The 12,332-nt window shown below is 38.1% G+C and overlaps 1 protein-coding gene across 2 annotated transcripts in view; it reads right to left on the bottom strand.

Annotated features, from left to right (window-relative positions):
• The window catches only part of Spc105R (Spc105-related), a 140,075-nt gene that overhangs the window by 20,450 nt on the left and 107,293 nt on the right, over nt 1-12,332 (bottom strand). For both annotated transcript variants that reach the window (XM_073956518.1, XM_073956511.1), the window contains one exon: nt 8,755-8,930. In XM_073956518.1, the coding sequence (XP_073812619.1) occupies nt 8,755-8,930 (176 nt within the window). The remainder of the gene's footprint in view (nt 1-8,754; nt 8,931-12,332) is intronic.

A 12,332-nucleotide genomic window follows, 5' to 3' on the forward strand; every position in this document is an offset into this window, starting at 1 on the left:
GTGGGCAATATGGGCATCGTTTTAAAGCTTATGGAGAGTACTTCTATGCACGCGACCTATTTTTACACCTGTTTATAGGAGAATGTATTAAATTCCTGTTCAAAGCCGGCTACTTAGGAAACTTTAAATTTACAAGCAAGTTTTGATTGCGTAGCCCACTTTTGTCATTGTCCATAGGAGAAAGTCTTAAATCCACGACCGAAGGCCGGCTACTTAAGAACACTTTCAATTTAAAAGAGAGTTTTGATCGCGTAGCCCACTTTTGACCCTGTCTATAGGAGAAAGTTTTAAATCTCCGGCCGAAGGCCGGCTACTTAAGAACACTTTCAATTTAAAAGAGAGTTTTGATCGCGTAGCCCACTTTTGTCCCTGTCCATACGAAAAAGTCTTAAATCCCCGACCGAAGGCCGGCTACTTAAGAACACCTTCAATTTAAAAGAGAGTTTTGATCGTGTAGCCCAATAATGACTTCATAAATCATTATTAGAAAATCTAATTACCATTATTAATTATTGGCGGCATTGGAAAGTACTCTTCGTGAGATTTAAAACGAGTCCCTTATTGCATAGGTTTTAAAAATAATGGTGATAAAATAAAAAAGTCAAGACCCATATCTCGGGAAGTACGGACTTCCCCGCGGAATGCTATATATCGTTGTGTTCAGTGTGCTAAGGGCTATATACTGTAAATTTCAGCCCGATCCCAGAGGCGCCCATAAACAACATAAAGGTGTTACAGGTACGAAATTTCCGAAATGTCAAGACCCATATCTCGGGAAGTATGGACTTCCCCCCAGAAACTATATATCATTGTGTTCAGCGTCCCAAGGGCTACCTATGGTAAAAATTTCAGCCCGATCCAAGAGGTGCCCATAAACAACCTATAGGTGTTAAAGTACGAAATGTCAAGACCCATATCTCGGGAAGTATGGAAAATTATATATCGTTGGAATCAATGTCCCAAGGGCTACCTATGGTAAAAATTTCGGACCGATCCGAGAGGTGCCCCTAAACGACACTTGTTCCGAGAAATGCAATTGTGTTTTTTTCCTATTAAAATTTCCTATTCATAGGTTATTTTGATAAAGATTAATATTTTCTCTTTATTTCATTAAATTTCATTGTATTTGTTGTTGCATAAGAGAAGTTTTCTACTCTTTTTTCCTTAATTAAAACATAATTGCATTATTTCTCATCCTTTTGTGCTTCATTTCCGCATAAATTCGAAATTCGCGCTACATTAATTCGTGTGTGTTATTTACCAACAAGTGACAACAACAATTCTTATATTTTCATTATTCTCTCATTGCATTCTTTCCCGCTGTTGATATTTCAGTATTTTTATTGTTGTTACATGTTTTTTATTCCCTCTCATACGATCATATGCTAATATGGTTCTACACATCGATTCGATTCGACTCTTAGAGCACAATCAAAATACAGGGTTGTCAAAATCGACAAAATTCGACTTTGATATTTTGAAATTCGACTTTCACACAGGGGTCTCGAATTCGATTTTTTCTTTCCCAAATAATATTAGTTATTTGCATGTTTTCATATTTTTGATATTTTCTATTCAAAAACAATTAAAATTATTTCATTTTCCATTCGCATTGATACGATAAAATATTTTTTGAAACAGTATTCTTGTTTTTTGAAAATATTTTATTTTTCAACGTTTAATTATTTTTTTCATATAATTATAAGTGTGATTTTGAGTACAAGTGTATTTATTTATCATAAAAATAATACTTGTGTAAAAGATCTAGTTTATCATCAAATTCTTGAATTTAGATTTTTTCACAATTTCAAGGATTTGTTCATATATTTCTGCCGTTTAGTTGTCCGCTTTCCCTAAAACTGACCGTATTTTCCAGAGTTCTTTGGTTTCAATATTACTTTTGAACACTTTTCCTTGAATTCTGCCTAGCAAAAAAGTTATTTTTTGCCATTTATGCAGCAAATTTCTGTACTAAAGTTGTTTTTATCTCAACTTTCTTCTCGAAAATTCCAAATTCCGTGTATTCGACATACATTTGTTACGTTTTTGTTCATTTTTTTCGATTCGAAGTTATTCTCAAAATGTCTCTAGATTCGTTCATTCGTCTAGCCGACACCCTTGTGGGATTTGATGCGGATCTAGCTAATAATCTTCTTCCCGTCAACTCCATTCATTTGATTCGGCTTCATACTGATGAAATAAAGTCTCTATGGACTATAATCAAATCGGAGTATGACAACTTTGTAAAAGACTACGTTTCCGAATCCAACGAGGAAGAAGAATCAGGTGACGAAGATCAAACTCAAGACCATATACCTTACTTATTGTAAGTGTTGTCCGAAATTTCAGACGAATTGCAGTCAACTGCAGTTCGTAAGGAGTCTCCTGGTCATTCTAGTCCAGCTCCTCAATCCCATTCGTCTCATGTTGCTTCAGGTTATTCCTTCAGATTGCCGCCTTGCGATACGGAAGTTTTTTCAGGGGATTATATGGCATGGCCCACATTCCGGGACATGTTCACGGGTGTGTACATAGATAATTCCTGTCTCAGTACTGTGGAAAAACTCTTCCATTTAGTTAAAAAAACCAAAGGTGAGGCAAAGAAATCCAATAGTGGATTCGCACAAGCTTGGTCCAGTCTTTGCGATCGCTATGACAACAAGCGCGTTCTCGTCAATGGCCAGCTTAAAGTTCTTTTCAATTTACCTGTTGTTCATTCCGAGTCCTCTCAGGGTATATAACGCCTTCAGAGAGATATAAATTCTTGCATTTCCGTTCTGAAGACTTATGATATTGACGTGAAGAGTTGGGATCCTATATTCGTCTTCTTATGTTCGAACAGGCTTCCCGACTCTACCCTCACTATCTGGGAACAGACTTTATCGGACAAGTCCAGCATTCCACGGTGGGCGGAATTGGATGCATTCGTGACCAATAGGTAACTCGCGTTAGAGTCTGTTTCCGAGATGCGTAGAGGTGTTCCTGGGTCCAGTCATAAGGAAAATTCGTCCGAAGAGAAGTCGAAACCTTCCAAGAAGTTGAGTTCGTTCCAGAGTAAGGTCTCCGATCCAAAGTCTCCCTGTACTTCGAAAGTGTACAAAATTCCTAAGGATGAATCCTGATGTTCGCAGTTCAGAGATAAAGCGACAGGGATTATGTCTCAATTGCTTCTCAAAAACACGTTCGGTCAAGAATTGTCCAAGCAAGCATAACTGCTATACTTGCAATAAGCGACAAAACACACTTCTTCACAAGATTCCCGTCAATTCCGCTTCCTCCGTACCGTCGTCTGTATCTAACACAGCTTCCAATTCAAATCTCAATCCCAACTCTGCTTCATTCTCTCGTTCAGAAATACAGTCCACTAGCAACGGAACTGGGGATGTGCAAAATTTCTTCTCGACCAATGGGTGTTTTGTCAGATACAGCCATGGTACAAGTTGTACATAATGGTGTAACATATTCAGCTCGTGCTCTGTTTGATTCTGGTTCTGAAGGCACATTTATCACTGAACGTCTGTTCAACCAAATAAAGTTACCCTTCAAGCGTACAAATGCCCAAATTTCAGTATTAAACAATTCCAATTCTGCCAGTGTACGCAAACAGTGCACTTTCGTTCTTTCGTCCAAGGTTGAGCGCAACTTCGAATTGACAGTATCCGCTTTTGTTAGTCCAAAGCTTTCGGGTAATCTTCCAAGCCATTCTCTTCCGGAATCGTTCTTCAAAGATCTTCCAGATATTTCGTTGGCTGATCGTAATTTCTTTAAGAGTGCTCAAGTCGACTTGCTTTTTGGTAGCGATGTTCTACCATCTTTAATGCTTCCTAGTTCAAAGGCAGGGGTTTGTGGCTCACTTCTCGCTCAAGAGACCATCTACGGATGGATCTTGACAGGTTCAATTGGCAATAATTCGTCCCGGTCAGTCTACATAATTTCAAACTTCTGTGAAATCTCTTTGCCTCAAGAGATTTCACGCTTTTGGGACGTGGAGAATCTTCCAAGGAAGAACTTCCTATCCCCATCTGAACAATTTTGTGATGATATTTTCAAGTCCACTACTACCAGAGCAGGTGATGGTAGACATGTTGTTCGGTCGCCTTTTAAGGAGGCAAATACTGATGGTTTAGGTTTGGGGCATTGCAGGGCCAGTGCTATGGCTCAGGTCCTTAGGAACGAAGCTCGACTTATGCGAACTCCCGAGTTAAAGGGAGAGTATGATCGAGTGGTTCGGGAATATAGTGAGCTGGGTCATATGCACTTGATATCTTCTTCTTGTTCTTCCTCCCGTCCTACTTATTATCTACCTCACCACTCGGTTGTCAAGCCTGATCGCACATCCACAAAGGTTCGAACAGTTTTCAATGCCTCCTCTCCTTCTTCGTGTGGTTTAGGTCTGAATGATATCCTTCATACGGGTCCAATTCTACAATCCGACTTAACCATGTTTATTGTAAGATGGAGACTCTTTCGTTACGTATTCAATGCCGACATAGAGAAAATGTATAGGCAAATACTTGTTTATCCAGATGATGACAAATTTCAGAGGATTTTATATCGTTCCAATCCAAATGAGGAAGTTCAAGATTTTCAGTTACAAACCGTAACTTTCGGCGTGAATTCTGCTCCTTATCTTACCATTCGTGTCCTGCATCAGTTAGCTGATGGTGTTCGTTCGCAACTTCCTAAGGCGAGCGATATTCTTGGCAACTTTATGTACGTAGATGATGTTCTAGGTGGAGCACACTCAATTTCGATGGGAATTCGTTCAATTCAGCAGTTGCAATCGGCTTTAAAATCTGCAGGCTTCTCCTTGCGGAAATGTACCGCAAACATCAAAGACATTCTGACTGATATTCCATCCGAGCATCTCCTTCATAAGAACTTTCTTGACTTTGAAGAAAGTAGTGTTGCCAAAATGCTAGGCATACGATGGGATGCTCTTTCTGATTCGTTCTTTTTCATGGCCAAACCATTTTCTGATTCTAGCAGTTATACAAAACGTTTACTTCTGTCGCAAATAGCGAAATTGTTCGATCCAGCCGGTTGGCTTTCTACATGTGTGGTTTTGGCAAAAATTCTAATGCGAGATGAGAATTTATCTCACGACATCGTTTCAGATTGGTTGCGGCTCCATGCTGACTTTCCCTCCATCAATACAATTCGGATTTCACGCTGGATATATTTCACTCCAGCTAGCGCTGTTCAATTCCATGGCTTCTGTGAAGCGTCGGAAAGCGCGTACCTAGTCCATTCGAAGACTAAAGTAGCTCCGTTAAAAACTTTGTCCATTCCGAGGCTTGAGTTATGCGGAGCTGCACTTCTTTCAGAGCTGATCGATAGCCTTCTTCCACTGTTGGACGTTCCGTCTATTCCATATTCTGTTGGACAGACTCCATATTTGTTCTTTCGTGGTTAGCTAAGCCACCTTGTTTCTGGAAAACTTTTCCAACATTATTCAAGTGGTCGATTCCTCCAACAGGCTCCATCTTTCTTCCGAGACGAATCCTGCCGATCTGGCAAGCAGAGGCGTTCTTCCGTCAGACCTAGTCGGTAACGACTTATGGTGGAAGGGCCCTCACTGGTTGCACGATTCATCGGCAACATGATGCGCAGATAATGTTCCATTTCCGGACACCTCTCTTGAGAGGAAGTCCATTCATGTAAATTTCGCCTACTTTTCCGAATTCGAAGACGTTCTAGAAGGGTTCTCTTGCTTCGGCAAGGCCCTTCGTTCTCTCGCTCTAGTAAATCGATTCATCTCTCGTACGCATCAGAGGCATCGTTCCAATTCCGTCCATAAATCTGGTCCTTTGACCAGTGCTGCTTCGAGCTCTATTCGCCATCTTAATCCCTTCCTTTATCCGGAAGGATTAATTCGTTCATGTGGCCGTCTTTCGTCCGCACCTGGAATATCATACAATGAGAAACATTCAATAATTCTTCCATACAATTGTCATTATTCAAAGTTGCTGGTCTCATTCGTTCATTAAAAGTAACTCTTCATGGTGGTAACCAACTAGTTCTGAGAATAATTCGATCTCTATATTGGATTCCAAAGGTCAAGAATCTCATCAAGGTTACCATTAATATGTGTAAAGTTTGCATTCTGTACAAGCATCGTTGTCAGCAACAGTTAATGAGAGCCCTTCCACCAAAAAGAGCTGAGTTCTCCCGTCCGTTCACTCGAACTGGTTTAGATTTCGCTGGGCCATTCGATATTAAAACTTACAATGGTTGTTCTTGTCGTGTCACCAAAGGATATGTTTGTGTTTTCGTGTGCTTCTCCACGAAAGCTATTCATCTGGAGGCCACATCGGATCTTTCGACATCCACATCTCTTTCAGCGTTTTGTTTCACGCAGAGGTTGTCCTCTGGATTTATATTCAGATAATGGCACAACACTTGTAGGTGCTTCAAGGTTCTTAGCTCGGAACTTCCTACAAACCACTCGGGACAGTGTCACGGACCATTATGGTCTTCAGCAGTTGTCGTGGCACTTTATTCCTTCAGGGGCTCCTCACATGGGTGGTTTGTGGGAAGCAGGGGTTAAGAGCTTCAAAGGCCATTTCCGAAAATTCGCAGGTACTATGAAATTCACGTTCGAGGAACTTTCCACATTGCTTTGTCGCATAGAGGCATGCTTAAATTAGCGCCCTCTCTCTCCGATGTCCCAGGATCCTTCTGACTTGGTTGCCTTGACTCCAGGTCATTTCCTTATTGGGACTCCTATTCTGGTTCCCGCTGATCCACATGCCGATATTTCCTCCATTTCAATTTTAAATCGTTGAGAAAAGCTTAAGGCTATTCACCAAACTTTCTGTTCTCGATGGAAGAACGAATACTTGAGTGAGCTTCAAAAACGCAATAAGTGGCAAATTTCCGAGCCCAACGTCACGGTCGATTCCCTCGTTGCAGTCATCGATGACAATCTTCCACGGAACGCGTGGCGCCTTGGGCGCATTTCGAAAGTATACAAGGGTTCAGACGGACGTGTACCAGTCGCAGATGTAGTAACGGGGAACTATAACCCGGCCCATCACGAAACTCGTCGTAATATCCGCCCAAAACTAGTACTTCTTTCTAGTACTATTCATTCGTTCTGGTGTCCAAGCGATAACAGTCCGTTATATTCGTTCTGATGTCCAATCTATAACAATCCGTTATATTCTTTCTGATGCCCAATATATAACAATCCATCATATTCGTTCCACACCACATTCAGTGAACTTCCAGTCCTGATTTTACTATAGTTACTTCTATTCTGAAGTAACTCGTTTCTATTCTGAAACATTATTATTTCTATTCTGAAATAATACGTCTCTATTCTGAGACTGAACATTCTGAATTCTTAAGAAAAATTTGCACTGATCTGTTCTTATTCCTATTTCTATAGAGGAAACACAAACTTTCCTTTTCAGCTACATATACATCATACATTCAAATTTTTTCTTTCAATAACTTCAGCTACATTCATATTATATTCTTGCATTGCCGTTCTGAAGACTTATGATATTGACGTGAAGAGTTGGGATCCTATATTCGTCTTATGTTCGAACAGGCTTCCCGACTCTACCCTTACTATCTAGGAACAGACTCTATCGGACAAGTCCAATGTCCCTTATGTCCGAATGAGGCTCACATTATTCGAAAGTGTCCAAAATTCCTAAGGATGAATACTGATGTTCGCAGTTCAGAGATAAAGCGACAGGGGTTATGTCTTAATTGCTTCTCAAAAACACATTCGGTCAAGAATTGTCCAAGCAAGCATAACGGCTATACTTGCAATAAGCGACATAACACACTTCTTCACAAGATTCCCGTCAATTCCGCTTCCTCCGTACCGTCTTCTGTATCTAACACAGCTTCCAATTCAAATCTCAATCCCAACTCTACTTCATTCTCTCGTTCAGAAATACAGTCCACTAGCAACGGAACTGGGAAAAATTGGTCTGGAAGAATGTTTCATCGACGACAATAAAGTAGAAAATTGTAATTAAAATTTAACTCAAAGGGGCATGATATCGCCGACTTTTATAGTGCTGTATAACCTCAGTAGTCCATTCTTTTGTACTTATTCCTGTTTGTTTTATGACTTGTGAACTAAAATACCAACTATTTTCAATGGCCTTTCTATTTTATCGAAATCAAAAAGTTATTTAAAGCATGTTTATAAAACGTTTTTGTTTTAACATTTCTTGATTTTATCTGAAAGTTCTTGGTAACTTTTTCATGTTCAGAATTGAACCCACGTTCCAAATAAAGCGGGTCAAATTTGTTGTAGGATTTATCAGAATGTTCCATTTTACTAAACTAAACCAATAAACTGCGCAATATTTGCTTGGGTAGTACAATTTTATTTGATTCAAACCTATTCTGATAATCGAAAAAAATTAACACTTTTTTGTACATTTTTTATTATAATTGGGATATTTTCCGAAATATGGCAACACCGTCAAGTTTTTTCTTGGGAATGTTGGCATAGTATAGGACTCTCAAAAACTAAATAGTATGGTTCTGTAATACGAACACATCAGAAGATACCTTAACATATAAAAAGAAAAAAATCAAACCTCTTCAGATGATCGCTAGTGTATAATTAAAAATGATCAACTACTCGTTTTTAATTAGTTACTAATAATGACACAGCATACAATACTAGATTCATTATATAAATAAGAATAAATAACCTAAGATTAAAAATTGGAGGGTTCTAATGATTAAGAGTACATAGATACATATACATAGTTTTCTTACCTGTGGGGATAATATCATTTGCTAATTCCACATTCCTAATTTGGATTTCTGAGCCAAACTTGTCCAATTCCTCGTAAGTAAAAATTATGGACAATGTAAGGAGTGTTCTGTGAACAAATATAAGCTCACATTTATTTTCCAATTGCGTGTCGACAATCCACCTGGATAACTTGATACTGAAAGAAATAATACACATTAAATAATCACACACACACACGCAGATATTCTAATAAGCATACCCAGCAAGCATTTTCTATCGCCCATTACCCGAAGCAGTCACTCCCGGGCGATAGAAACACACATCCGCGATATCGCATTCTAATTGATGTAGGCACACCGTTCGGGAAGAAATGAACCACGCACTCGTTTCCTCCTAAAAATATCGCAATCGTGACTCTCGACTCTGAACTACAGCGATTATTTCAAAGACAACGCATGAGACACATTTATGAGGAAACGAGTGCGTGGTTCATTTCTTCCCGAACGGTGTGCCTACATCATTTAGAATGCGATATCGCGGATGTGTGTTTCTATCGCCCGGGAGTGACTGCTTCGGGTAATGGGCGATAAAAAATACTTGCTGGATGTAATACCTTTAGGCAGCAAATAAGTAGACACCCTTAAGTAGTATTGAGTGCGTGGTACATTGTTTGAAAGATATTGCATCTTATACTATAAAATAGTGGCAATGGCCAATAATGTGATCTATCGCCATGTAATAAATTTTGTGGTCAATTCTGTTGTTAGAACTGAAGAATTAAATAATATAAATAAAAATTTTTATTCATAAACATAATTTTATTTTATACTAAACAAATCATTATACCCTCAGCCTTTAGGCTAGAAAGGGTATATCGGCCTTTTTGTAGAAAATTTACTTATGTTGAAACTGAGGTATGGGGTATTGTAACTCGCAAATTGTTGTAATATACCCTAACTTTTGAACGCATTTAGGTATAATAAACTTTTTTAGCACGATTCACAGATGGATTTCTTAAAATTATAATTTGAGCGGAAGCTGTGGTCATATTAATGTAAAAAATAGGAAAAAATCGTTGAAGGAAACGAGTTTTTTAAAGTCAATTTTCAATTAGTGGCTTTACAATACAATGTAGAGTATAATGTTCAAAGAAGAAGTTAAAGAATACACTTCAGAGATTAAGTTTCTAATGTATAATTTTTTAATATAACCACTGCATCAATCTCAAACGGATGCTGACATTTTGAAGACTGAAAAATTGGGTTTTTTGAATTTTTGCTCTAATCGGGACGCGCAACTGTGCTCCTAAATTTAAATATTTATAAAAAAACTGTTTTTTTGATTCAACATTTGCAACTGTCATTAAATTGTCTATGAAACCCGCGTGAACTTAGTTTTTTACGTTCTGAATCTAATAAGCCATGACGGGTCCAAATCCGTTCACTAGATCGGCGGATATGATACCTCTCAAATTTCGAAAATCTGCAAAAAATTTTTTTGAAAATTGCGCGCATTGAAACGCGTTTTGAAAGTGTAATTTTTACTGAAATAAATAGAGCTATATGCCTGTTTAAAATGCGCAAAAACATAAATTTCAAAACTATCGCTAATTGAGATACAATTGATTTTTTTTTTTTAAATTAAGTGCGATGCTACATCCACGGTTCTTGATGGATCACAATGAAACGACATCAAATGATGTATTTTTTAAAGGTTATCATAGAAATCGGATGCGCATAAAATGTAAATGAACTTCGTGGAAATTATGACCATCTAACTGTATTTTGCGCCTTAATATGCAACAGACGCTACATCGTGGCCACCAAATAGAGTTTCACAAACTGTACACCAAATAAAAGGGATTGATTCGCTGTGTTGGAAAATCGGATGCGCATCATATCATTTTTACTATTACGCGGTTTATATGCGTTTCAAATGTTGTAATATTCAATATAACATTATTTTAATGTTATACCACAATTGGAATTCCTTGTGATTTAATATGTTTTAAAAATATTCGCCAATAGGAAAGCTATAAGCGAAAAATTTGTTGCAACGGAATATCTTCATTATTGCGTGAAATTTGGACGAAAATGACGAAGAACTAAAAATTTTTTCTTCAACCTTTCCTATAAAACCATAAAAAATAAAATTAGAATAACAGGATTTTTATTTTTCGTCATATTTTCTTTGTATTTTTGCAAATAACATGAATACTACAGCTCCAAACTTCACGACTTAGGTTTCATTTTATTCCTCACAATGTCTGGATGCTGCTATAATTTTTTTATGTATATTTTTTGTAAGTATAAGCGCTATTGTTTCAAAAATATGTTTGTAAATACGTGAAATTATTTAACAAATGTAATTGTTCGCGAATCCATTAAAACTTTTCGATTGTTTTTTGCATCATCGCAAAGGGTGCGAATTCAGTTAACGAAAATAGGATATAACAGCTTACTATATTAAGCCGCGATTTTTTTTTTTAGAATTTTTTCTAATTAGCATATTTAAAACGGACCAAAAAACATAGATGTAGTATCAAAATTTTTTTTTTGATTTTTTTGAAATGGAAAAGACGATTTTTTGCTGATATACACTTTCATACGGGCAAAATGTGCCTCATCGAAATAATGGTTTTAGACCCCAAGTATGTTTGGACGAAATGTGTTTCAGACAATTTGGAGTTGATTTAGCAATGTCCGTCCGTCTGTCTGGCTGGTGCGCACGATAACTCTCGAACGGATGAACCGATTTGGTCCAAAAGTTGGCTATCGCAATATTTTGCACAAACTTAGTTTAAGTTCAAAGATGGGTTACATCGGTCCACTCCTTCCGGTTCGAAAATGTTCGGAAATTTTGTACGCACGATAACTCTTGAAGGGAATAACCGACTTGGTCCATACTTTGCACATCGTGATATTTCTACCAAACTTAGATGAGGTTCCAATATGGACTCAATCGGTCCACGCCTTCGGGTACCTCCCACACAAAATTTCGGAGAAGTTCAGTTTAGGACCTGCTCTCGAATCGCTTTGATTTTTGTTGCAACAACTTATATTCACTGCTCCCCATACGACGGTACAAGTTTCATCAGGGGCAAGTCCATACTTCCTGAGAAAATAGCCTAAAAGTTGCAAAGAGCCCCTATGACAACGTGTGTAGTGGTTGGAGCGCAAGATAACTCTCGAACGGATCTGCAGATTTGGTCCAAAATTTGGCGTTCGTAATATTTTGTCCAAACATAGCTTAAATTCGAAGATAAGCCATATTGGTCCACTCCTTCAGGTACCTCCTCCACAAAAGTTTAAAAATGTTCGGAAAAAAATGTGCGCACGATAACTTTTGAAGGGAGTGACCGATTTAATCCATACTTTGCACATCCTAATAAATCTACCAAATATAGATCAGGTTCGAATATACATTATATTTGTCTCCTCCTTCTGGTACCTCTCACACAAAATTTCGGATAAGTTCACTTTAAGACCTGCTCCCGAATCACTTTGATTTTTGTTAAAGCGATTTGCATTCGCTACCTTCATTACGACAGTAAAAGTTTTTTCAGGGGAAAGTCAATATTTATTGGGAAAACAGCCCG

This window comes from Musca autumnalis, unplaced genomic scaffold (genome assembly GCF_047663935.1).
Source record: "Musca autumnalis isolate F117 unplaced genomic scaffold, ASM4766393v1 scaffold_1, whole genome shotgun sequence".
NCBI classification, from domain to species: Eukaryota; Metazoa; Arthropoda; class Insecta; order Diptera; family Muscidae; genus Musca; species Musca autumnalis.